General features: G+C 48.6%; 3 protein-coding genes and 1 long non-coding RNA gene across 8 annotated transcripts; 3 read left to right on the top strand and 1 right to left on the bottom strand.

Annotated features, from left to right (window-relative positions):
- The first annotated feature begins 2 nt into the window (after window positions 1-2).
- Window positions 3-6,865, top strand: LOC129600707 (ATP-binding cassette sub-family E member 1-like). Its single transcript, XM_055499271.1, has 11 exons — window positions 3-257; window positions 362-502; window positions 1,056-1,215; window positions 1,512-1,653; window positions 1,725-1,862; window positions 1,931-2,097; window positions 2,161-2,372; window positions 2,516-2,797; window positions 2,972-3,284; window positions 3,544-3,666; window positions 6,166-6,865. The coding sequence occupies exons 2-11, from the start codon at window positions 364-366 to the stop codon at window positions 6,323-6,325; spliced, it is 1,836 nt and encodes a 611-aa protein (XP_055355246.1). The 5' UTR covers window positions 3-257; window positions 362-363; the 3' UTR covers window positions 6,326-6,865.
- A 1,402-nt stretch (window positions 6,866-8,267) lies between these two features.
- Window positions 8,268-19,742, top strand: LOC129600706 (uncharacterized). Of its 5 annotated transcripts, none has more exons than XM_055499266.1 (6): window positions 8,354-8,401; window positions 9,565-9,661; window positions 14,649-15,625; window positions 16,768-17,298; window positions 17,615-18,184; window positions 18,487-19,742. In XM_055499266.1, exons 3-6 carry the CDS (start codon window positions 14,677-14,679, stop codon window positions 18,690-18,692), a joined length of 2,256 nt encoding a protein of 751 aa, XP_055355241.1. In that variant the 5' UTR covers window positions 8,354-8,401; window positions 9,565-9,661; window positions 14,649-14,676; the 3' UTR covers window positions 18,693-19,742. The 5 variants fall into 5 exon arrangements, with proteins under 5 accessions (XP_055355244.1, XP_055355241.1, XP_055355245.1 ...); XM_055499267.1 differs by lacking the exon at window positions 8,354-8,401 and adding an exon at window positions 8,687-9,005; XM_055499268.1 differs by lacking the exon at window positions 8,354-8,401 and adding an exon at window positions 9,322-9,349.
- Window positions 12,079-15,074, bottom strand: LOC129600709 (uncharacterized). The gene is made up of 4 exons (XR_008692115.1): window positions 14,235-15,074; window positions 14,060-14,153; window positions 12,464-12,997; window positions 12,079-12,397 (listed from the first exon to the last, which is right to left on the bottom strand). It is a non-coding gene; the product is annotated as an uncharacterized LOC129600709 (long non-coding RNA).
- LOC129600711 (uncharacterized) lies at window positions 19,233-23,702 on the top strand. The gene is given in 9 exon segments (XM_055499273.1): window positions 19,233-19,325; window positions 19,396-19,488; window positions 21,260-21,421; window positions 21,485-21,660; window positions 21,662-21,733; window positions 21,802-22,042; window positions 22,075-22,445; window positions 22,528-22,976; window positions 23,041-23,702. Coding segments are annotated over 9 exon segments (1,959 nt in total). The 3' UTR covers window positions 23,343-23,702.
- Window positions 23,703-26,434: the final 2,732 nt, after the last annotated feature.

Below are 26,434 nucleotides of genomic sequence, written 5' to 3'. Positions count from 1 at the left end.
GATCTAGGTCGCTGAACTGCGCAGTCTGTGCTGCGCTTGTAAAAACAGAAAACCAACCAGTTTTTTTACTCCTTGTGAATTCTTCCATTGCTTAATTGTATTACTGTACATTCGAGGCTGGGAAAGATTGTGTTTTACGAGTGCTATTGAATTTCCTGGATTGTGGAAGAAACCAGGCTGGGCCCAGTGTGGACGTGAATTTGCGTCTTTAATCGAAGGCAGTGCGTGCGCAGCGTCGTTCGGCGATCCAGCAGCTGGTGAGTTGTCGTGGCGTTTCCACGAACGGTACGGCCTGGGAAGGGCCGTAACAATCTGGGAAATTGTGTTGATGATCAGAGGGAATTAACGAGTGGCTGTGTAGGGATGGCTGGCCGAGGCGGAGGCGGCGGCGGCATCGCGACCCAGGAGAACCTGACCCGCATCGCCATCGTCAACGAGGACCGCTGCAAGCCCAAGAAGTGCCGCCAGGAGTGCAAGCGCTCCTGCCCCGTGGTGCGCATGGGTGAGCCATTAAAAGTTCCAAGTTTTTCTGTTTCGTTGAGTGTATTCCGATTCACCTGGGAGCTGGGTGAGCTTCCGATTTTGAACGATCCCTAGCATGCTGTTAATCAACGTGGCAGTCGTGGGTGACGCTTCAGTACGTTATGATGTTATCTCGAAAATTGTGCAACCGATTTTCGACGGGCTATCCCGTACTCCTGCATAAATCTCTTTTACATTTTATTACATTGAAATTTCCCGAAGATATAAAGGCTAGACAGTGCAGACGAGGGAATTCAGGGACTTCCGGCATGTGTCGCAATTACCACCGCCCAGTTCGGCGGTATTTTCGCTGCATGTTTGGATGCTGTTGGAAATTTCCGCGTTTCACTTTCGATTAATCGCCTTCAAGGAGGCTTTTTCTGAAGAATTTGGGTTATAAAATAAGAATAAACTACGGGAATCATTTTCTGTCGTTAATGTACCGTTTTCAACGACATTTATGCGAAACCAACCGATTTTCCCCATAGAATGGAACGTAAATACAGTACTAAAGTGGTGATTTGTGACTGCAGGCAAGCTGTGCATCGAAGTGACGCCGACGGACCGCGTGGCCTTCATTTCCGAAGAGTTGTGCATTGGTTGCGGTATCTGCGTGCGCAAGTGCCCCTTCGAGGCCATCCAGATTATTAATTTGCCCTCCAATTTGGAGAAGGACACCACGCACCGATTCAGGTAATGCTGTGAAACAGTTAAATGAGCTGACTGAAGTATATATCAAATTAAATCAAAATTCTGATTTAAATTATAATAGGTAGATTACAGTACTGAGTAGACTAAAAGTTGAAAAAGTAAACTTGACAAACGAAGTTAAATGAAGTTGTGTGAGCGTGGAATGCACTGTGAATGTGGAATTTTTGTTACTGTATTGTTACTTGTATAATACGCAATATGGTTGAAATGAAGTGTACGAGTATTGCACTCAGTGTAGTGCAGTTGTGCAGTGTTGGTTGACTGGCGATTGGTTGCAGCGCCAACTCGTTCAAACTGCACCGGCTGCCGATGCCGCGCACGGGGCAGGTGCTGGGGCTGGTGGGGACCAACGGTATCGGCAAGTCGACGGCCGTCAAGATCCTCTCGGGCAAGATGAAGCCCAACCTGGGCCGCTTCGTGGTCAGTGGGCAATAGAAAGAGGCACCCCTTTCTGCATGGCTTCACCTTCACCGTTGTCTGTCTGTCTTTAGGATCCGCCCGAGTGGGAGGAGGTGCTGACGTACTTCCGCGGGTCGGAGCTGCAGAACTACTTCACGCGCATTCTGGAGGACAAGCTCAAGGCCGTGGTCAAGCTGCAGTACGTGGACCGCATCGGCAAGGAGATCACGGTGCGAAGGAATGGAACTGTGGGGAGACTGACTGTATTCACTTTGACAAGTCTGGGTTGGTTCTGCAGGGCACCGTCGGCCACCATCTGGCCCGCAAGGACGAGCGCCAGATCAAGGGCGAGATCATCGAGGCGCTGGACCTGAAGACGGTGCTGGACCGCAACGTGGGCGACCTGTCGGGCGGGGAGCTGCAGCGCTTCTGCATCGCCATGACCTGCATCCAGACGGCCACCATGTGCGTGACCACTGACTAGTGTGGTGACTGTCGCGTCCTCTTGCTTAACCAGCTGTCTTGCAGTTACATGTTCGACGAGCCCTCCAGCTACCTGGACGTGAAGCAGCGCCTGAAGGCCGCCCAGACCATCCGCGGCCTGCTGCAGCACGACAACTACGTCGTGGTGGTGGAGCACGATCTGTCGGTGCTGGACTACCTCTCCGACTACATCTGCTGCCTCTACGGCATGCCCGGCTGCTACGGCGTCGTCACGCTGCCCTCCAGCGTCAGAGACGGTCAGTCTGGCTTCTTCCTTTACCGCTTTCATTTCCGCTTGAGGACTTTAACAACGCCAGTGCAATTAACCGTTAACTTATAATTGAGATTTATGGGAGACTGTTTCGTTAATGAGGGCTGTAATATGTTTTGATTGCCACAGGCATCAACATCTTCCTGGACGGGTTCATCCCGTCGGAGAACCTGCGCTTCCGCGAGGCGGCGCTGTCCTTCAAGGTTTCGGACCAGTTGAGCGAGGAGGAGATCAAGCGCATGCGGCAGTACACCTACCCGGCCATGAAGAAGCGCTTCGCCAAGTTCCACCTGACCATCGAGCCGGGCAGCTTCACCGACTCGGAGATCGTCGTCATGCTCGGCGAGAACGGCACCGGCAAGACCACCTTCATCAAGATGCTCGCCGGCCGCTTGGAGCCCGACGACGGAGGTCAGTTGACACAAATAAAACATTAATTGAAGTCTTAAAGTGATAACAAATTAGTAATAACAAAATTTAAAAGCAGTCAGATACTAAATTTAAAGGAATAATTCAAGCCTACTTAGAAAACGATATAAATATGAATTAGAAGCATGAAATGTGCATTTATGCGGGTAATTGCAGGGGAAGTGCCGGTGCTGAACGTGTCGTACAAGCCGCAGGCCATCAGCCCGAAGTTCCAGGGCTCTGTGCGCCTGCTGCTGCACGAGCGCATCCGCGACGCCTACGTGCACCCGCAGTTCGTCACCGACGTGATGAAGCCGCTGAACATGGAGGCGCTGATGGACCTGGAGGTGCAGAATTTGTCCGGCGGTGAGCTGCAGCGCGTGGCCATCACGGTCTGTCTGGGCAAGCCCGCCGACGTCTACCTCATCGACGAGCCGTCCGCCTACCTGGACTCGGAGCAGCGTCTGGTGGCCTCCAAGGTCATCAAGCGGTCAGTCGCCTCGTTTATGCAGTTGCAGTGCAGGCCACTTGAACTGCCACTGAGAGTGTGCGCCCAGCTGTAGCCGGTTGAATTGATTTTATTTTATTAATAATTCATTGAATTGATTCCGATTCCTTTATTTTTATTTATTAGCTGGTTGGAGTTTATTTACAGTAGTTGAATTGTATTCATTTACAGACTTGCATTTCTTTCATTTAGTGAATTGCACTTATTTTATTTGAATGAAGTGAACTGAATTGTTGCGCAGGTTCATCCTGCACGCCAAGAAGACGGCCTTCGTGGTGGAGCACGACTTCATCATGGCCACCTACCTGGCCGACCGCGTCATCGTCTTCACCGGGACGCCGTCCGTCGACGCCACTGCCAAGTCGTAAGTTTAAAGTTGCCATATTCATTAATTAGCCGATCGTTTCCTACGCATCCTTCGTCTACTGCCTTTCTCGCGCCAAAACGGGCTTTACAATAAATGCAAGTACAGTCACGGGGAGTAGTACTAGTATCTGTAGCTGTTGTCTGCTTTTCTGCATTCTGCTTTTCAATAATAAGGTGATCATTGATAAGACAAATTAAAAAGATACATAGTTTTTTTCTGAATTTTCGGCTTTTTTTCGGTAAACAATAAATAAATAAGTTAACTTCACATAATATGTATAATAGTAGAATGAAAATAAGCTAAAATGAATTCTATCGATAATAGATTTTGTCGCATTCAGAAGGGAGAGGAATGTGCGTATTGCACATATGACCTGCATGTGACTGATTCTTTTTTCTTGGTACTTTCGCTTACATACTGTACAGATTAAGGAGGACAAATCCACGGGCGCGAGCCCGTGGAAAGGATTTGGAAAGGAAATTGCCATGGAATTCCATGGAATCCGTGGATTTACGGAAATCCAAACGGATTTCCGTAATTCCAAGGATTTCTTAGTTTTCGTTGGAAAACCGTTATTTAACTATCTATTTACATAACTATGAACAAAAAATCATTTTGATTAACTTCAGCTGCTTAATTACTGCGCATTCGTCATTAAAAACTTTATTTGAAACTCCAAACAGATTAAAGAAACCTAAACATTTACTATCTGCCTATCATAAACCAAGGCAGACTGGCAGTAATATGCTGCTGTAGTATAGACTGTATAGTATAGTACCGGTACGATTTACGAATACTGTCGGCCATGCATACGCAAGTTGAAGAAAGCGAAAAACAACATCAAAAGTCGGCAGATTGTAGATTGTTAGCTACTGAGCGCTGCCGTTAGATATCTCCGTATCATCCTTTCCAAGAGGATGACTTTGATTTTTCTCTTGTTTTGGTCAATTTAAGTATACGGTTTCATATTTTGACTTACTTTGATAGAAAAATTAAAAATGATTGAACTCGAAATTTCTGAATTCTGCAAATGTTGAAGAGCGGTTCCTTTACGTTGCAGCCGGTCGAATTTCTGTCCTCTGTTTGCTCTTTTATGGATTTTTGTAAGTTCATGCTTCGAATTATTATATGAGCTAAGTCTTTCTAGTATATTTGTTTTGCCAGAAAATCTGAACACCAGGTGACCGAAATATGCAAATTTTTGAAGAAGAACATTGTTTTCTCTCGGATAGATCAAGCAGACTTCCTGATCTATTGAGAATACAAAAGAAATAAAATAGGAACAGTAACTATAGAAACAATAAAATAGAAACGCTATTTTCAAAATAAATCGTTTGAGACCGGAAGACGAGGTAATGTAAAAATTTGCAGCCACCTGTCGAAAAACAACACGAAAAATGTTTTGTTTTCATTGTTTTTCCCTGACATTTCTATGCGCTTGGAATTCCAAATACAGGGAATCTGGAATTCCAAGCAAAAATTGGAATTCCACGGATTTCCTAAATTCCAATTTCCAAATCCGAGCCGCCCGCGAGGAGCGCGGATTTGGAAATTGGATTCCATCCGTGGAATTCCATTTTCCTAGGACGGTCGTTCCTTAGTACAGATATATATGAATTTCGAATGATGATTATCTTGAAAAATGGCCAGCAGTACTGTAGATTGCAGACTGCTAGCGACTGGATTTTAAAAGTTTCAGGAATATTATCGTATAAACACATATAAAAATGTACTGGTATAGTGCAGTGCTTGTAGACTGGGCCATTTTATTCTGTTCTTTTATGACAAAATTATTTTTGGTTAAAATATTAGAATCAGTAAGACATTGTTTTGACAGGACCGGCACTGGCAGCACACAACTGCAGTGTTTTTTGCTTTGTCAGTTGGCCTGCAGTGTGTAGTTGTGCAGGCAGAGGTAGAGAGGCGGTGTGCGGAAGTGGATTTGCACAAATTAGGTTTGCAAATGTGGACTGGCGCTTTCGTTATCGGCCGGCGATGGCCGATGGCCGTTAGATAAGCGTTAGGCCGCCTTATGCAACGCGGAGGCCATTACTGGCAGCCGCGTTGTCCAGTCCAGTGCGTCCGCCAGGCACAAGGTTGTTGCTTGCGCGCACTGGCAGTCTGTGGGAAAATGTGTTTTTTGTCTGGTCGGGCCCGGGGCCCGGGCAGCGCGCCATGCCACGCGCAGTTAAGCTTGCAGCCTTAACGCGGCGTCAGCTGATTGAGAAATTCCGTTAATGCGACGCTATCAAACTATCTGGTTGCGGGTATCGGCTGATGCTTGTTGTGATTAAATGTATCGTGCTGATTAAATGTAGCGAAGCTGCAACTGCAAGGGAAATAAATAACCAGCCGTGCAGTTTGACCCCGCGGGCGCGATAAACAGGCCTGTGACTGCGTGGACGTTGATACGGCTGCGGCTCACCTGGAACGCTGTGCGGCCGTGTTGATTGACGATTTATCTGTGTGTTGATTGCCTTTGTTTCCTTTGCACAGGCCGCAGACGCTGCTGGCGGGCATGAACGAGTTCCTGGAGTCGCTGGACGTCACCTTCCGCCGCGACCCGGACAACTTCCGGCCGCGCATCAACAAGAAGGCCTCGGTGAAGGACACGGAGCAGAAGCGCAGCGGCAACTACTTCTTCCTCGAGGACTAGCTCTGTTCTGACTGGATCCGTCCTCGCTCGCAACGGGGGACAGGGCCCGCGGCGGCGGTGCGGTGCGGTGCGGTGCGGTGTGGACGGCGGTGTCGGTTTGTGGACGATAAGGCGCGGGCGATAAGATTGCGGCTGGCCTGGCGGGTGAGAGCGGTCAACACTCTGTTTACTCTGCACGCCGGCGCGGAATAAACAGAAGAGAGCAGCCCACCAGCCGTTGCTTATCCCAGCCGTTGCTTTGCCCGTCAACGCCGCGACGCCACTTGTTTATTTTGCCCATCTTTCTCTCTTCCGCTTTCCCTCTCCACTGCATGTGCATCCCGCGCTCTTATTTCATTTACTTCATTTTAATTTACTTGTTTTTCTCTACGAGTAGTAAATGTCCCTTTGTGCTTATTTTTTCTTGTCTGATTCCACTAAAATAAACAGAAAATCAAGGCAGAATGGTTTTTTATCTGGCTAGAGATTTAGTAACTATTTAGTTCAACTGGTAGAATAGTATAATTATAAGATACGTATTAAAAATCATTGACTATTTAATTCGTGTTTATGTTTATTAGTTTTTATTTGATTGTGAGTTGCGTTGGTTAATTGAATCGTAATGAAGGCGTTCGATCGCGATTTACGAAGGAGGCCAGCTGTCGATCATTAGTCGTAGTAACGTGCTGCACGTCGCGGCGTTGCGTTAACGTTGCGGCAACGTTGCGAAATTGGCCCGCGGCTGCCGATAGAGAAATGTTCCCGAAGTGCTAACGATACGCCATATCGATAGACATGCCAAAAATACGCTATATATTTATCGCGCCCGGTTTCTCCGCAGTCCGCACTGGCACTGCAGCGGAAAGCAGAAACCGCACCACTAGTCGATTGCGTAACCGCAAACGCTACCCCGGCTGTCTCTGGATCGGTGCATGTCGCAGTTAAATAGAACATTAGACTTTGCGATGCCGGCGACAACTCTTAGGCCTCGTCCCGAATTCAAAGCGAATCTCGTTGCGATACAGCAACTCCACCTCGCGAGGTGGCTTCGCGTACCGTATCTGTAGGCGTGGCCACTGCATACAGCCACCTCGTGCGGTTGAGCAACCGTACCATAGCGAGATTCGCTTTGAATTCGGGACAAGGCCTTAGTCGGCCAACCGGCGTCGCATCGACTGCCATCGGGAGAAGGAGAATCTGATGCCGGTTCTGTCTGGGCTCTGGCAAATGGCAGGGAATTCTCCTGCAGTAAGTACAGTAAATTGCCGGTGATGTCAGATGCACAAGATTGAAGACACACAACGATCGGCATCCCGCTGCGCAGCGGTTTCTGGTGAATAACGCGATGACCACATCCGCGTGAGACGCAGACTGGCCAACCTGCAACTGATGCCTGACAGAATTCATCTGTTGTATTTATTCCAGTAATTATTTTGCATAATAGTTTTTAACCGAGCGATTTTGTCGCTTTGAGCTGATAATATTATTATAAGTACTTACTGTATTCGATAATCAAATCCTGTAAATGACTGTAATAGTAGTTCATAAGTCTTCACACTTCCTAGTAAAGAGAGTATTGACAAAATGCGAGAGCGCCGACACTCCTTCCACGTACTAATATTACTAATAGAAGTACAGTATTTACGTTAAAATAATTATTTTAAATGCTAGTGCATTTAAAAATATTTGCAATACTAGCACTTACATTGTTAATATTTAATAATAATAAAATTAATTGTACGAATGATGTACTTTACTGTGGTACATATGATGTATAAATTTATATTACGGTTGCATAAATGTTTAAATATTATAATATTTTAATATTTAAATACATGAAATAATAATTTAATACTAAGTCTTATTGATACTGTATAAATATTAATTTTACACGCAGTATCAGCAAGTATCGAGTCATCGACTGAATCGTAGAGGCCGTCGAGGTTTCGTATTGGCCTTTAACATTAAAGCCGGTATTCAAAGCGTGTTATTGATATTTCCTGTTGATTATCTTCTTTTGGATTATCCGTGGCGGTGGAGCGGTGCAACGCGGGAAGAAAATGAGAGTGGGCCACGCGGCGGAAGAGAAAAATAATGGTAAGTCAGCCTATGACATCATCGACTGGCTGCTGATTGCAGAATGAGGACTCGTAGTACGCCAGAAATGTACGCGACTATCCAGGTTTCTATGCTCCAGTTCATTCCGCACAGCGCACGCAGTTGCAGGCTGCAGCGTGCTGCCTGCCAGCGCCCGCCCTGCCGCCTGCCACGGCTGCCTTTCCGGTTTGAGCTCAGACAGCGCAGCATAGGGCGCAGAGAGAGATGCAGTCAGCCAATCAGACGCCGCGATGAACGGCGCGCGTTACAATAACGCGGCTGCACCGCGGTGTAGACAGCCCAATGCAGTCTGCCACTTCTGCACTTCATTTACGCAGCACTCTGCTTGCGAAATTTCACCACAATGAACGGTTCATTTCAGTAATTAATTAATTATTATCAACTGTGCTGAAACAACCACTAAGGTATACTGTGTGCCTGTTTTTTCTGAACTCTACGTTTTTCATTCCCTTGGCTCGTACCAAGAAAGACAGGATTTGCGCAGACTGGGTGTTATTTATTCATTTCTCGTTTTGTGGATTACTTACTATAACAGTATAACTTGCTCATTTCTGTTTCCTGACTGCTGGCTGTGTGTGTCAAGGTAAGCGACGGCGTTGGGCGGGTGCCGTTTTCGTATTGCTAAATTAATATTAATTTTCTTGCTTTTTCGCGCAAAGTCTGTAAAGTAAACTGAAAAGTGTAGTTAGTCTTGCTGGCGATCATTGCGCACTTTCCCTGTGCGCCGGTGCTCGAAGGCGGGCGCATAATATTTGGTGTGTGAATGGTGGTTGTCGATGTTGAAACGCCGGCCGGCCGGCGTTTCTCGATTGCAGCAACAGCAGTACACACATGTAGACGCTAACGCTGCTGCCTGTTTATCGGAGGAATTCATTTCTTCGATTTCACTTTTGGAATGCGAGTCAGTACGCGCATCGATGCGACGGTGTATGTCTGTACTTGTAAATGAAAATCAGCTATCTGTATTCTGCAGCCTGCCATATCGTGTAGCTAATAGCTATAGCGCATACCGTCATACGTGAATACGTAGCGAGAGTAGCGTCTGATTGAGAAATAAGTGGACGGTCTCGTTTTGGTTGTAAAATCGCAAACCCACTTTTCAAGTGTTGTGGATTGTTCAAGAGGCCTCTCGCTGTATTTAGGCAGTTTTCCGCGCTGTCTCTTCGGAGTTAACTGCTGACAGCACTACGCGCCGCTGAACTGCGCAGTCTGCTCTGGCCTGCCACGCAAAATCGCCAGGTATGTAATGCAACCGTATGTTCGTGTCGTGAGTGTGACCGAGGATAGAGTGTCCGTTTCTCTGTTTTTCTGCATGGCTTGCAGTCGGTAGTGAAGAGTTATTTGGTGGTAATTGCGCAAAAGTAATCGCCTGCCAGTATTGGTATCCGGCGCCCGCGGGGGGCAGTCAAAAGGGGCTAGTTCTTCTTAAACGGCACCGCAACATATGGTTTCACTATGCCAGCATCTGCGCTGATGCATACACGCAGCCTGTCGGTGGCACTGGCGTAGCGGCGTAACGAGGACGTTCGTTGAGAAAAAGCGGGTGAGATACCTGTGTTTGGCTGGGCTATCACGTTATCAGTGCTGCAACGCGCGGCACCGGCGCTTTGCCTGCGCGATAATTGATAACGCCGAGAATGCCCTAATCAGCGATGTATCGATGTTGCATTGTGTCCGTGCCATGGCTGCACTGCTTGGCAGCCTGGCCGGGCGCAAATTATTGACCCAGGAGATTATTTATAAATAGTAGCCAGTGCCTGTGCAGCCTGTGTAGCTGTGTAGGTGTCATAATCTGCAGCGGATAGATAACCTTGTTTTAAGTTTGCTCTGCTCGTCAATTGATTAGAGCGTACAGTATTTGCTCTTAATGGCAGGCAACGTAGCCCGTCTCCGCTCTCCACCTGCAGCTGCAGGCTGCAACCTCCGCTGCGCTGCGGCCTGCGGGCGTGAGTGGCTGTTTGCCCAGATGAAGCGGCTGCGCTGTACAGTGTGCACTGCAGCCGCGGCTGCCTCGCTCATCCGCCAGACTGCACTGTCTGCCTAGCAGAGTAGAGCGACCTAATTTCTACCTTCTCTAATTGTACACTTACGATTTATTAATAAACTATCTATCGCATTCGCAGCCTCACACTCAGCGAAGCCGTCGCCGATATCTAAGTACAGTGATGTGCGGCGATGAGCGCCGCCGCGTGGCTTGCCTTTCCGATAAAATAGTCGAGGATATTTATGCGCAGCAGCCATGCATTTGCGCCGGCCATTGAGAGATTTAGAAGGCCAGATAAGTGCCGGTTTCGCCGGCTCGTTCCGACTGCAGTTGGCGATTTTCCTGGCGATAAGCGTCATCGATGCTGATGAAAATCACAGACATGTAAAAAGGTCGAATTAAATTGTTGAAGACAAGTCCCGAGCAGGTTAAAGCCTAAAGAGTAAAGGCCGCAGCCTTTACTCCAATGAACAGACATATTCTCGATGATTTGATGCTTTCCGGCGCTGACCAGCTGATGAGCAAGAGGCTGAGTGAGCGGGGCGTGGACACAGCCGTTGTGCGTCGGAATGTAAACGCGGCTGGGCCCGGCCAGGCCAGTCGACACGGCATATTAGTCGCGATTGCGAAATGGCCCGGCGAGGCGACCGGCGTTCTTGCGTTCTTGCTCGCACACAGCGTTGGCCAGTGCTTGCCGAATTGCCCGTATGTTGAGCGATAGAGTAGGGTAGCAGTCTCCACTTCCAGCCTGTGTAGAAGACTGCAGAACGCAATAGACTACGGTGCAGCGCCCGTATTCTGAGATCTGCTCACGGCTGTGTACAAAGTCATTGCAGACTGTATCCGTTTCACAAAATGTCCCAGCGGAAGCTGTCACGATCTGGGATTTACACGGGCCGTAAATGACGTCTGAGATATTTCGCACGGCTGTTTCTGCGCTACTGTTACGCAACCTTCTTAGTTACCGTTAATGCTTATTTTGGGATTTTGTGAAAGTTCGTGTTAATGGTATAAATTGATATTAGCTGTGAAGTATAGTTTTAAGTCGGTGACTTACATTTAACCACAATCGTATCGTTTATGGCAACCTTTTTTCTTTGATTAAAGTTGATTGCAGATTCACAATTAACGAATTTTTCTGATCTGGAAACAATTTTCTAAAATCATAAGCGGTTAATATTATTTCTACTGCCGTCTCCGTGAAGTTGTGAACTCTTTGGGTGGTAGCGATGGAGTCACTAGCGAAAGTTTATTTTCTGCGTTTTGAAAACTTTTTCCGGCTCGAATGAATAACGCTGATTAACAGTGATTATTCAGATGTTTGACAGAAAATTTGTTGGAGGTTTCTGAATGAAGAATTTCATAAAAAGAAATTTCTGAGGTGGTGCTGCAGAAATTTATCCTTCCAAGAACAGTTTTCAAAAATAAAAGTTTTTGACTATGACTCCATTGCAACCACCCAGGGCGGTTCTTGTGGTTGTGGATGGCAGTCAGGTTTTTTTGATTGTTTAAAGTAGTTCTGGAAAATAGTTTCCCGGCTATAAAAATGTGCTGATTTTGAATCTGTAGTCAGTTATATTTAAGAAAAAAACGTCCCGTTAAAACCGTTTGACTGATTATCCTATCCTTATGTACAGTACAAGGCGTACGAATTCCATGGTTGTCAGTAAATTGTTTGCTCATGGCTGAAATCAGTTGGAAATGTGAAACAAAGGCAAAATCACATTGATTGTTGGTATTGAAATGATTTGAAGAGAGCCGTTTGAATAGGAATGAAAGTAATGCTGTCAGTCATTTTTGCGGGTAAACGCTCTGGCTGCCTTGCCAGCGCAAGGCGACGGTTTCCGTGCAACGGGGATGAGCAACCTGAACGGGGTTGCGTAGCGCGCTCAAGTGCAGCGCGCCCCTGGAATGGAGGAAGCAGAGTAGAGTTGTCTTCTCACTTATCTGGCGGAAAGTGCAGCGTGTGCGGACGATTATTGACAGGGGAACTGTAGCGTAATAACAAATGCAAGTGAATCAGCTCAAAAAGAAACCGGTTGGCTAAACAAACGTACTTGGCTGCGAGTCCTTGTCCTTTGCTTGGCCGTTTGTTGCCACGGCAACCGTACGTTGGCGCGGTGTGCGTGAGTAGTACTACTCCAGCGAACACCTGTTTACGCGCGTACGCAGATGCACAATGTGTAGTAGGTTGCAAAAAGTTGACGGTCGATTGATTTTTCGTCAAAGCGCTGCCACGAGAGGCTACGCGCGGCCTGGTGTCTGGGGAATGCAGTGAGTTTTTGTGTGGCTGATGATTTATTCATCGATCGGGTTGTGTTGGTCGGGGTGATCTTTTTGCCCTTGACGAGTCAGCAGCGAGTAGCGCAGAGCAGAGACACAACTCCCTTCCGGGTTCCTTTCCGCGCCGGCGTTCTCACGCTCGGCCCAGACTAAACAGCCCACATCCTCGCGATCGCCGTGCATCGCTGACTAATCCGGGCTATAGATCGCACTGATAGGCGATTTGCGCGCGATATTAAAGCGAGGGACACTAGACAGGACAATGGCCATTCACAAGAGCGCGGCTCAGTCGAGTAGTATACTGTACACTGTAATAATATGCAGAGCAGTTATTAACAGTACACTGGGTACAGCTGCACTGGCTGCACCTGCTGTTGATTCCTTTGCAAAACGGACATAATTAAAAGTAATCAGAATAAAGACTGGCTACGGACGACGGGAAGCTAACGCCCTACATCGCCGTAATTGATAGACGGAAAATTAAGTGTAAAGATTAAACAGTGCGCAGATTAATGCTGTGAGTCTGTGACATTATTATTGATTCTTCTCTGTCGTAGTCAAAGGCGTGCTGTGCTGAATGTTGATTAAGGAGTTAACATGTAAGAATTCAGTAAAAAGAGGTATGGCTTGAGAATTATTATGGGAGTGCATTGCGTTACTAAGGGCAAATGATTGCTTATTTAAGTATTCATTTTGCTTAACGGCTTATTGTACTCCTTGCATCTTTCAGTACTGTACGTATTTCTGTAATCTCATTATTGATCTTGATAATTTTACTACGTACTCGTACGTCATGCACGTGATGAATGAGATCTCGCTTCTCATTCATGAAATTGCGCTGAATGGAAATTTGTAACTGAGAAAGTATTTATTTTGCGAAATTAGCCATAATTTTAAGAACATGAGCAACAATGTCATGTCTGATTAAATACGAGCAGTTAATTAAGTGTATAGTACTGTGAAATTTCACTGCATAATTAAGTAATAACTTTACGAGTCATGTTATTAAATTAAGTATTGTTTCCACTTTCCAGTCACCAGTAACTGCTCAATTGTGGTTGAAATTTGTTTAATAATTAATATGAAATGAGTATCCACTGTGAAATGAATACGTACCTAACAACAAAGCGGCTAAAGAGAAATTAATTTTCAAGAAAATTGGCCAGTGAAATTTGTTGAATTTAATTTTTCGTTTTGTTGCTTGGGATAATAATTAGCTGCCCTGCAAAAATTAAATCTTCGTTGTAAATAATTGTTCCAAAAGTGCAATGAATGGGGCCAGACAGATGCTGTAGTTGAATTTAGGCGATTGTCTGGGTTTTGAAGATGAGACGATGCTTGGGTATCATTAGCGCTACAACTTTACTGACTTTCAAGCAAACTTTGTTGCAAACCGGTTTCTCCGCTTAGTTGAGCTTGCATACTTTCGCCGAGTTGGATTGTTTCCTGGAATCGTGCCGTGGCCTGCGCAAATAGCCGTACATGTGAATAAAAGCTGCAGCAGTGTGTTCAGTGTGTTGAATGGTGGCCGTGTGTTGTACGTACTTGCTGCTGTGTGCAGCCACTGCAGCGTATTCGTACGTGTTTTCGCCTGCACACACAGCGCACAGGCAGAACCGGCGTGATTGCGACATCGAGTGGTGAATCCGCATTCGGCGAAACAGCTCGACTTGGCAGAAGACCAGACTGCAGCTTTTTGCAGATTGCACGCACGTTTGCCAGCATAGCCATACAGTCGACTGCAGCGTAGGAAAAACGTATCTGATAGCGATAGCCGGATAGCGCTGTACTGCCTGCTTCAAGTTGAAACGCAGACAACCGGCGTCGAGTTGGCAAATTAGTTGTGTGTGCCAGTGATTTCGCAACTGTTGCTGGTGTGGCATTGAGTAGCTGTTATCTATCGTGCAGCAGCTGTTATCAATCGCTGATCTATCTGACTCTTTGTTTCCTTCCGCGTAGGAGAGTATGAGCAGTGTAGCTGGAGAGAATGGCCACTGTAATCGCCACTGAGAGCAAACTCAAATCCCCCTCCACATCCTCCATCCAGATCGCGCGCGCCAACATGCCCACGTTGTCGCTGAATCTGCCCGTGGGCGTCCTCTCCAACAAGACGCCCATCATCATCAAATCCGACGGCCACAGCCACACGCTGGCCAAGACGTCCGCCCTGCGCTGCCAGCCCGCGGCGACGGCCAGCCTCAAGGTCAAAGCAGCTGTCCAGTCGTCAACCAGCGTGACCGCAGCGCAGTCTGCTGCAGTTGCACAGCCACAGTACAGGTTGCTTAGTGTCCCGTCAGCCGCACTACAGCACTGCAACAGCAACAAGCCCACGCAGCTCATCATCACCAACAATCCCTCGCGACTCAACCTCAAAGTCCTGCCCATCGCCCCGGCCCCCGCCCCGGCCCCCCTGGCCCTGGAGAAGAAGCTGGCCCCGCTGCCCGCGCCCCTCCCCGTCCTGCCGCCGCCCCTGCCCGTGTCCCTGCCCCTGCCCGTCATCCGCTCAGTCTCGCTGGACACCAACGCCTCGGCCGTGTCCTCCAACCCCTGGGACGACGCGGCGGGCTGCGACGAGCTGGAGTCGGAGGAGCGGGAGTCGGTGGTGAGCCTGTCGGAGCTGATGGACTGTCTGGAGGACGTGGCGGGCTGGGAGGGCATCGACCCCGACGATCCCGACCTCCTCAAGTCCTTCACGGCGCAGCTGCCCACCTCGCCGGGCAGTCGCGAGTCGCCGCTGGCCTCGCCGTTGCCGCTGAGCCTGGCCGCCAGTCTGGACGCGCTGGAGGAGGCCATGAGCGACTTGGTGCCCTCCCCAGCGGACACCTTCACTCATCCGGCCATTTGTCATCGTCAGCAGCCCTTCCACTCGTCTCCCGCTTCCAGCAATCAAGCGCCGAGTCAGACCAATTATGCCCACGGGACTAATCACATTTTCGGTGAGTGAGAGAGACTCAGCGCTTCTCAACCGTAATAAACTCCTTAATGTGTACGTTTCTCACGGCGATTCTTCATACGCTATGTCAAAATACCCTATTCATCATTGCTGGTCTGACCGTACATTTAATTTCCTTTTAAACTTATGAAAAGCACAGCCTTGAAAATTAAATAGTTAAAATAACGTAAATCATGCCCTTCTATTAAGTTATTTTCAGTAATTTAATGTTTCAAAAATAAATTTTGTAAACAGTAAACAGTGTGAAAATTATTTATGGCGCCAGACTCACGACGCGTGTTAAAGTTGAAAATTTGCATGGTTACAATTATTGCGAAAAGTACTTTCGGACTGAAGTGGTCGTTAGTTGAGCTGTGTTACTTGTGTGAAATTGTGTTGATTACGTAGCTGATTAAGTATTATTTAATTGTATTGTTCTACCTATCAACGTAGCCGCATTGGATACAAAACTGTATCGTTGTAAATTATGGAAGTTATCAGTTTGCGCGTTTGGCCGTAGTATTCAAATTTGATTGTTTGAATAGTCGTGTAATTTGCATAGTACATTTTATCTGGTGTGTTATCACGGGCAGTAAAACCGTTGAGGAGTGTTGTGAAAGAGCCGTAAATCCGGCTTGTGACGCAATCGGGTGAAGTTCAGTGGCAGGTTGCGAGTGAATGCAGTGAATGTAGGATGCTTCGGGAGGATGTACGTTACAGTTTAACGCGTCAAACCGGTGCCGTTGTTATTGTTAGCGCAGGACTGTCTCGGCAGAGCGAACTACGACAAACAGTGTAAATGGCAATTGAGCCGGAATCCTGCCTGCAGGGAAAATAATGGCGCATCCTTTTTTACTGTGAAGAGAAGTGTGTCAGATTGCGCTAATTTGTATTGTAAATGGGCCAGTCAACTCTTGGTTGCGCAGTTAGCGAGGGACGCTTGGTTTGCTGGCAAAAGATGGCCAAGGAATGATAATTGATAGGCGCAGGCCGGGAAAAGTAAATGAAATGTGTGAATACGCGGTATTTTCGCTGATTAGGAGATAGATAACACAGCGATTGTAGAATTTGTAGTGTACACAGCCGAGATGCACCGGCCAAGAAAGCCTTTCGCGTTAAATGTACCAGCAAGCTGTGTGTTTGCAGAAGGAGCGACGAAGGACGTGCCCAGCTCGGCGCCGGCGTCCCCCTCGTCGCACGCGGTGCCCGGCTCGCGGCCGCTGTCCCCGGCCAGCTGCAGCAACAGCGCGGCCTCCTCCAACTCCAACCAGTCCAACTACAGCGACGTGTCCGTGGAAGTGAAGACCGAGTCCATCGGGCAGATGCTGTTCCAGTGCAGTCGCTGCTTCATCGTCTACGCCAGCCTGGAGCAGATGGAGAAGCACATCGGCCAGTTCCACATGATGCACAGCGGGCGCGCCCACTTCCGCCTGACGGACGACAATTTGAACACCCTCGTCAAGCTCATCTGGGACGCCAACCTCACCTGCAACGTCTTCACCGGCTTCATGCGCCGCTACCCGGAGCCCACGGTGGGCCTGCCGCTGCAGCGCTCCAACTCCATCAGCAGCGAGTCCGGACCGTGTTCGCCGCTGCCCGGCAAGTTGACCGGGACGCTGGCCTCACCGCCCGCCTTCCAGATGCCGCCGCAGCCCCTCTGCATTCCCCCACCGCCCTGTAAGATTATTCAACCAATACATTACGCACAAAATTAGCCGAAAAAGTAATACGTTAAAAAATAAATATTAATAAAAACTCTAACTTAAGAGTAATATTACCAGCGATATATGACAAGGAACCGATAAATGAATTGATTTGTATGCGGAGATAAGGAGATTGATGCGATAGAGTTTGGGTGTGAAGGCTGCGCGCCCTTCCCATGCGACGAACGCATGCGGAAGTGATGTCAGGGCGGGCAAAGTGCAGTGCACACCTCGTTGCACAATGGAGCGCTTGTTGTCAAAGTGTGTGACATTGGACTGTTGTTGGTTAGGCGCGTCGGTGCTGGACTTGGAGCTGGACGCGATGGACGACAGCGACGACAACGACTCCATGTGGGGCGACCTGTCGGGCTCGTCGTCGCGGTGCTCCTCGGTGGACCTGAGCCACCTGACGCCCGAGATGCGCATCGAGCTGGAGATGCCGGCGCGGCTGCCCGAGCCCAAACTGCCGCCGCTGGAGGGACTGGACTTCGGCGTGGGCGTGGGCATGCCCCTGCTGAACCCCCTGGGCTACCCCTACAAGCGCGGGCCCTACAAGAAGCACAAGCGCCTCAACGGGGCGGCCGGCGGGGCGGGGGGCCTGTACAAGAAGACGATGAAGGGCAACGCCAAGAAGAAGCTGCTGGGCGTCAAGCAGCGCAAGCACAAGGTGGGCGGCCTGATGGACGCCTCCAAGAAGGTGGGCGAGATGATGTCCTGCATCGGCAAGCTGGTCAAGCAGCAGCATCAAGACCGCATGTACAAGAAGACCAAGATGTTCCCGCCCTTTTTGAAGAAGAAACCCGGGCCGGCGCCCGCCCAGAGTGTCCCCAAGACACCTAGTCCGCCCTCGTCGCATATCGGTAAGCACAAACTATTTCACAAGATTATTAGATTTATCTGATCAATTTACGAAATTATTAGAACAGTGTATCAGTTATCGAATATAATTATTATTTATAGTGATTATCCAGTTATTTAACAAAAATAATTTGCAGTAACCTTTCCGATTACTTACTTATTTATTGCAATCATTTATCAAGTTACTGTTACTGCACAGAATTAATTACAATGATAATTGATCGATTATGTGTGGGTGATTATTTGAGGATAAAACAATCGAATATTAATCAAATTAGTATGAATAAATTGAATTGATTGTCAGGTGACGAAGAGAGCGGTGCGGCGGCTCGGCGACGCGCGGTGCAGAAGCGGCTGGGTAAGCGGAGCAGCCAGCGCAAGTGCCGCGGCGTGTACGGCATCAACAAGCAGTCGGAGTGGTGCAACATGTGCAAATGGAAGAAGCGCTGCAGCCGCTTCGGTGCCGACTCGGACGACGACGAGGACGCCTCGCTGCTGAGCAGTCCGTGAGCGGAGCGGGGACGGACTCTCTGTCCTGCGCTGCTTCACATGCCAAAGAGAGGGGAGAGGACGGGACACGAGCGAAGCGAGGCGGGGACGGCGTCGCGTTCCGTTCTCGCGTCGCGGTTGCGGAGCGCGGAAGAGTTCAGAAGGCATCTGCACACACTGATTGTGGCTCAACACGGGACGCTCCTCCCGGGGCGGGAGGGGGACGCCCGCTAAAGACGTCAGTCTGGTCGGGAAGGGACTTGCGCGAGCGCTTTTTATCCTTTATCTTTACGAGTATCTTAGTTTTTGTCACTTTGGAATTGATTACTTTACTAACCCGTTCCGTTAGTTGGATTTTGTTTTGTTACTTTTGCTAAATTAACTAGACGTTGCTTAACAGTAAAAAAGGACAAAAAAATTGTTTTGTTGTGGGAATGACGTGTCTTGTTGTCTTAGCTGTCTTAGTGTGTTAGCGTTGTTGTTGTGTTGGCGTTGATTGGCGGCGGAATGGAATGAATGCGCGGAAGAGAGAAGCGTCTATCTGTCCATGTAGTGCGGAATATGTTGCGCGTGCTGATTGGTGATTTGCTTGGTTCTTTCGGCCTGCGTGCGACGGAGCGGACCGGACCGGAAGGAAACGAAACGGGACGGAGCGTGTGCGTCGGATGCAGCTGGTGGTGGTTCTGTTTGGTGTGTGGCTGAATTGAATCGGCGTCTGTGGTAGTGGAGAGGAGCGGAGCAGCCGGAGCGGGACGGGACAGCCGCCACAGAGTGGATGGATGGAAAGAGGCTTCCCTCGGCCGTGCCGGCTGGTCTGGTCTGTTTGTCTAACTGACTTAAGATAGAGGAATCTGCTGCTGCTGTTTTGTACGTTTCGGCCAAGGGAGTGGTCGGTTGGCAGGGTAGTTTGTTGTCTCTCGCGACAGTTGCGGTTGCTGCCTCTGTAGCTATTCCTTTGAGTTGTTCTGTGTGGGTGTCCACTGTCCTTGTTGCGTTATAATGACTTATGATCGCATTAGTTTTGTGGGCCAAATTAATAATGCCGATGAAATGATTAACTGCAATCCTCCACTGAGCGTTTCCGCCTTATGTACTAATTGTATCTCATTTTAATGTCGAAACCAAGCCATAGTCATTAATGTGCGAGTGCTGTAGTGGGATGAAACATGTACCTGCTCTGTACAATACTGTACAACCACACGCCTTCTTATTAATTTTATACAAATATATAATACAGATTTATTAGACAAAACAAAATAATGACGTCAAGTACGGTACTTACGTACGTACCGGGTGGTCCACAAAGTGGCGGTCTCTAACCGAGTACTTTGGATTTTGGAAGAGGTCAAGAATAATGCACAAATTTCAACATTAACAAGGTACGGTATACGAACAGTATCAATAGTGAGTCGGCGAAACAGGGGTACCTCAATATACATAAAAGTGCTTGGATCTTGAAAATAAAAATGCCCGCAAACATTTTTTAAGTACAAATTCATGCATTTTTTAAATAGAAAGCAAAATCACCAAATTCAAAGTGCGCGTTGGAGAGCAGGTTTCTCGTGGCCAAGTAAGTGTTGTTTACCTATGGAATTCCTGGCAAGATGACGAGAAAATATCCAAATCTGACGAAGGAAAATTCAGATGCTTGATCTCTCTTGATTGTTTCAATCCCGACCGAAAACACAGATATTCTCACGAGCAGGTAAAGTGTAAACGCATTACTTTGCGTTCAGGGGAGATTCTGTTCAAGTGTTAGAGGCCTGGGTAGTGGGTACAAGGAACCGTTCTGGTGGCGTTTTTATTATCCTTTTTATGTGCAGGGGCGGGTCTATCTGGAAAACCTACCGTAGTGAATAGTCACTAGTGAATACTGAATCAGGGTTTTTTTACTTTCTTACTGTTGCCATTGCGGTTTGTTGATAATAATAATATAATTCTTTCCAGAAATATTTCGGAAGGTTTTGCGAGGTTTCCGGCTTTTTACATTCCTAACAAAATTATGCAAAAGCATATTTTTATGGAATTTCAGTGCGTCATTTTCAGTACGGTTTTGAAATTGCTGTACTTGTCGGGAGCCTTCGCCCCAGGGTGACAGCGCTGGATAGTGCTGCCAGGACGTTGCGCATTTTAAAAAAATTGTAATATTACAGTATGATTACTCAGTGATTAGATTGACTGGGCTTGAATAGGTTGCGCTTGGCTACAGATTCACAGAACAAGTGATATTTGCAGAGCGGTCGTGATGCGCAGATGCGGATAAGCCTGGCTGTCCCATGAGATACGCATGCCGGCGGCGCCGACCTGCGGCTGGAAATTAAAGTGGATCCGGTAACGGCAACCGGAAGTCGGAGTCAGCACCGGGTGTAACAATGGTATAAACACCGTCAGTCATTCTCATAATAGCATTGTCTAATTTGTAGGTATGAGATACTGCAATTGTAGTCAGCATGCTTCTAAACCATCAACGCAATAACTGCCTAATTACTGAAATAGAAAATTATTTGGTGTACTGCACCTTTGGCTCTTCCTGTATACCCGCTCTGATACGTGCGCAATTTTTTTTATTTACAAATTTGTTAGGGTAGGTGCACAATATATCGGAGCTGAAAGTGAGCAAGGAGATCGCTCAGCGCATTGGCGAGGACGACCTGGTGTACCTGATCGGCAAGCGGCGCTTGGCCCTGCTGGTCGACCTGGACCAGACCATCATCCACACGACCATTGCTCCCGTCAACAATAACTTGAAGGTTAGTTTGCGGTTGCTCGTTTTTGTGGGATTTGCTAATGAAGACCTTCAATGATGGCTGCAGAACGTGCACCATTTCCAGTTGTCCAAGGGCCACTTCAACAATCCCTGGTACCACACCAAACTGCGCCCGGGCACCCTCGACTTCCTCGCCGACCTCCTCAAGTATTACCAGCTGCACATTTGCACCTTCGGCAACCGGATGTACGCCCACAAGATTGCCGAGATCCTCGATCCCAAAGACATTCTTCTCCCATCGCATCCTGTCCCGCGATGAGATCTCCGACCCCTGTCTCAAAACTGCCAATATCAAGTGCGCAGAGCCTGCTAGATTAATAATAACTGTTGCCCGTAATAACTGTTGCCTGTTGGCATGTATAGGGACCTGTTTCCGGTTGGCGACGACATGGTCTGCATTATCGACGACCGCGAAGACGTGTGGAATTACGCCGCCAATCTCGTGCACGTGCGGCCCTACTCCTACTTCAAGAACACCGGCGACATCAACGCGCCCTTCCCCAAGAACGCCGTCGCCATCCAGCTGGATGCCGCCGCCCCCGAGAAGGCGGAAGCGCCCTCGGAAAAGCCACCAAGCACCAGTACGAGAACCGCTTTGCCGACCGTGCCGCGGAGGAGACGCAGGGGGACGCCGACGACTACCTCCTCTATCTGCGCACCATTCTCATCAACATCCACGCCGAGTATTACCGCCAGTATGACGAACTGCATCCGGCATCCTCTGAGACGGCCAGCGGCGACACCAGCAACCGGCGACTGCCCAAAACCAAAGAAGTGATACCGGCGCTGCGGAAGAAGGTCCTCCAGGGATGCCGCTTGGTCTTCTCCGGATTCTTCCCCAGCGACACTCCCTCGCCCGAGAGAGACAAGGCCGAAGCGTTGGTACGGTCCTTTGGCGCGGTGCCGCAGCCCAGCCTGCTGGACAAAGCCGCCGAGCCACAGAACTACACCACGCACCTCATTGCCGCCAAGGATGGCACGGAAAAGGTCCACAAAGCCCGCGAAATGTACGTAATTGTTCTTCATCGCAGTATACGGTGGAGTTAATCGGTGATTAACGGTGGTTGTTATGTGGTTATTGGCTTGCAGGCACGTGCATGTCGTCAACGCTGACTGGCTGGCCGAGTGCGTGCGACGCTGGGAGCGGGTTGACGAGAAACTGTTCCCCCTCAGTCAGGCCAGCAGCAGTAGCAGCGCCGGTCTGGTTCTGGCGGCCAAGGTGGACGCGCACCGCAACGGGCGCCCCCAGCGCAGCGACGCAGCCGTGAACGGAGGCAAGGCGGTGGGGAAGGAAGGCGAGAGGAAGAAGAGTGAGGAGGCGGCGGACGGCGCCAGTTATTCTGCCGTACGGGAGCGCGAGGAAGCAGCGGGCCCGCGTCCCACGGCGGTGGAGCGGTCAGTCAGCTGTTTGTCGGGTCTGTCGGCCGACGACATCCTCTGCATGGATCACGAGGTGGACGACGCCATCGGTGAGGAGGACGACGAAGAGGAATTCGCCTCTGAACACGCACCGTCCAAATCCTCCGGGCTGCCGCACGGTGCGTTGCTTTGTTGTCGTGCAATTGGAGGTGGCGCTACTGTACGATGTGGTGTTGATTGCAGAGAGCGCTTGGGCCGTGGGGCACCTGGAGAGCAGCTCCAGCTCGGAGGAGGCCGACGTGCTGCTGGATGAAGAGGAGCGGGGCGCCAAACGGAAGCGGGACTCGTTAGACCTGGAGTCGAGCGAGGACGAGGAGGAGCCGGAAGTGCGGCTGGCCAAGCAGCTGCGACAGGAGGACCTCAGTCTGACCAGCTCCAGTGCGGCTGGCGATTCAGGCGAGGACGGGCCGCGCTTCAGCGACGACGACAACACGCTGGACGAGATGGCGCGCGAGCTGGATGAGAGCCTGGAGGGCGGGGATTGAAGGCGATGGCACCGGCAGGTTGAGTGTCTCGGGAGCGGCATAAGATGTCCCGTGCTGTAGAGTATACATGAACCGGCGATTTTTGAGTATTAGCTAAGCTTACCAATGCTCTGTTTTCTGCTGTCAGACGGAAATTGACTGACAGACTTCACTGGTTGGCAGCAGTGCCAGTACAACTTGTCAGTCAGTGTTGTTAGTGTTGTCCCTTCTTTTGGATTAGGCCAGAGCGATGCCAGTATTGGCGCTCCTGTACAAAGCACAACGTATAATGTACCTACATTTTCTGTTAATGTTTCCGTTTTGTTTCCCTATGGGTCCTACTCTTGCTTAGTTTTACTGTAAATAAATACTGTACTTGTGCGGTTGTACCAGCCTCAGCATATCAAGTATCTAGGCGTTCACATTGATCGCAACCTGAAGTGGAGTGTGCATTGTGACCACATACTGCGAACAGTTAACTACGGCATCGCAATGATCAACCGCTCGAAAGACGGCCTGGATCTGCCTCAGCGTAGGAGCCTTTACCATGCCTGTGTGCAGCCACATCTGGATTACGGGTCAGATACGTGGTCGCAGGCATCTTCGGCTTTACGCGAGAAATTAGATAGGGCACAGCGGAAAGCACTGCGGGCGATTTCTGATTACAAGGAGCGGGTTACACCCGAGCTGTATCAGAAACTGCGCATCCTGCCGGTGTACGACCGTTGGAAGCAGTCTGAAGCGGTCTGGCTGTATAAGATCTACAACCACGAAGCATACCATCCGCCGCGGTATATGGTCGGGATGATCGACTTCACGGATCTGGGAATGCTGTACAACCTGCGGAACCCAACGAGAATTGCAGCCAGAGCGAAGAAGAAGATCGGAGAAGGCACACTGGCCATGCGACTAAGGAACATCTTTGAGCGCATAAAAAAAGTTAACATGCAGATACTCAGTGTTGATGGTGTGGGATTTTTTAAATTTGCTCTCCGAACTGTTGATCTGTCTTAAAATTGTTTTTGTTTAGTTATATTTTGTTGCCGACCAGACGTTGAAGTCCCGTTTAGCGGGTTGTCTGCTCTTGATGTAATAATAATAATAATAATAATAAATACGTAGCAGGGTGACGCATCCGTATTAACACGCAGTAGAGACGCAGTAAATAGGGAACTAATGAAACAATAAAAAAGCAAAATTTAATTGCATTAGCTTAGAGCTAGGAGTGGAGTGGATTCAGATTTCAGAGGGAGGTTGTGTGTGCATCTGAGTTGCTATAGACTGGGAAATATGCGACGGTAATTTGCGTTACTTCCTGCGTAAAAATTTCTTATTCTTTACTGTTACTTCTGTTGCTCGCGTTTGCGTTAACCGAAATACACTGAAAGCAAATTGATCCAACAACAAGCACAAACGCCCCTCCCAGAGAAAAAGGGAGCACGACGGGAGGTAAAATCTCGTTCAAAGTGAACTGCATCAAAGACCTTTACAAATGAACAATGGTGGCAGAACTGTCCCCGACAACCTGTACGCTCGAAGCACTTGGAACGGCCCGCTCACAGAGACTCGGGTGCCGGCCAGTCCTCCAAGAAACACGGAAAGGGGAACAGTCCGCCACCGCCCAGCACTGCCAATCACCGGCACACCTAGACTGGACAGCCGCGCTTTGTAACCGATCCAAGACAGCAGACAAACTGAGATTGGGAACGATAAATTGCCCGGGTGTCCGTGCACTGTGACACGCCGGGAGTGGTGGCTGAACTGTCCCAGCTATCCAGTCCGCAAAAAGGACTTGGAGCTGTCCCTTATAAAGACAGTTGGAGACCAGTGCTTTAAGCGACTGGCCAGTGGAGCAGATCCGTCAGCGCTCCCAATGCGGACAGCCACCGGACGACCACGACCGAGCAACCAGACAAGATGGACATTGACCCCGTCCCGGGGAGATAGCCGAAAAACCACCGCTGGTGGACGATGCGCTGTGAGCACACTGGAAGTGAGGGTGGCAGAACTGTAACCGCTAGCCGGTGCGCTCGAAGCACTTGGAACGTCCGCTCAAAAGGAGTCCCGGGTGCGGCCAGTGCTCCGAGCGACCGGTAAGGGGAACGGATCCGCAACCGCTGCCAATGTGGACAGCCACCGACCGGACGACCTCGACCATACGACCTCGACCGCAATGCCACATCAGGCCGGGGATAAATCTCCCGCCGTAGGGAGACAGCCAAAAACCCACCGCATTTGGACGATGCGCTGTGAGCACATTGGGAGTGCTAAAATGATCAGCAGTCTAATAAAACCTTAATAAAAACTGAACAGAATCGTCGCGTCGATACCGGATAGACGGCAAAAATGAAAAAAAATCCAGTGTTGTATTTACTATTGTCCCAAAACCTTACTTACTTTTTACTTTTCGTCTGCTATTGACTTTACTATTTACTTTACTATTTACTTTTCATAATCTTTCTTCCTTACTTTTACTTACTTTTTAGTTTTTTTATCGTAACCTTACTTACTTTTACTATCTTAGTAATCACTAGTAAACTAGTATTTGCTATTCGTGTTTTGCGAAAAATCGCAGTACGCAACAAAAGTTTTCAATTTTGCCATAATTATTCATTTCTTAAGCATATTCAGTATCTAAAACAAAAATAACTGCTTGTACTATGCGACAGTGTGCACACCGATTAATTTCAATTTGTGCTCAGAAATTTGTTTCAATGAAGCAACTTGGTTCTGGGCAGTGTAAAGTTACAGTACTTGAAACTTTAACAAAATTTAGCAAAAGTCATTACACCGTATCCGTTGCAGTGAAGCAGCACTACCATAGCATAAATGAAGGCATAAATATGCGCCTTCATTATGCTATGGCACTACTTAATACGCGTGGCAGTCACGTAACTCGCCCACCTAAACGGTTGAAGGCGTCTGCAGTACAGAAATTTTTGCGCTCCAGAAGAAAACCTGTACTGCCAAACGTAACTGCTATGGAAAAGAGCATGTTCAGCAGAATTCTGATGATGCCCGTCACTTTTATCTGTTGCGGACGCTTAGTAAAAAGACTGCTTTACTAATTAAACTATTCCCGTTTCGCGCGTCTTACTTTTACTTACTATTTA

Source organism: Paramacrobiotus metropolitanus, unplaced genomic scaffold (assembly GCF_019649055.1).
Source record: "Paramacrobiotus metropolitanus isolate TYO unplaced genomic scaffold, Prichtersi_v1.0 Parri_scaffold0000190, whole genome shotgun sequence".
NCBI classification, from domain to species: domain Eukaryota; kingdom Metazoa; phylum Tardigrada; class Eutardigrada; order Parachela; family Macrobiotidae; genus Paramacrobiotus; species Paramacrobiotus metropolitanus.
Note: the sequence above shows the minus strand (reverse complement) of the source record. Positions and strands in the feature narration are given on the sequence as shown.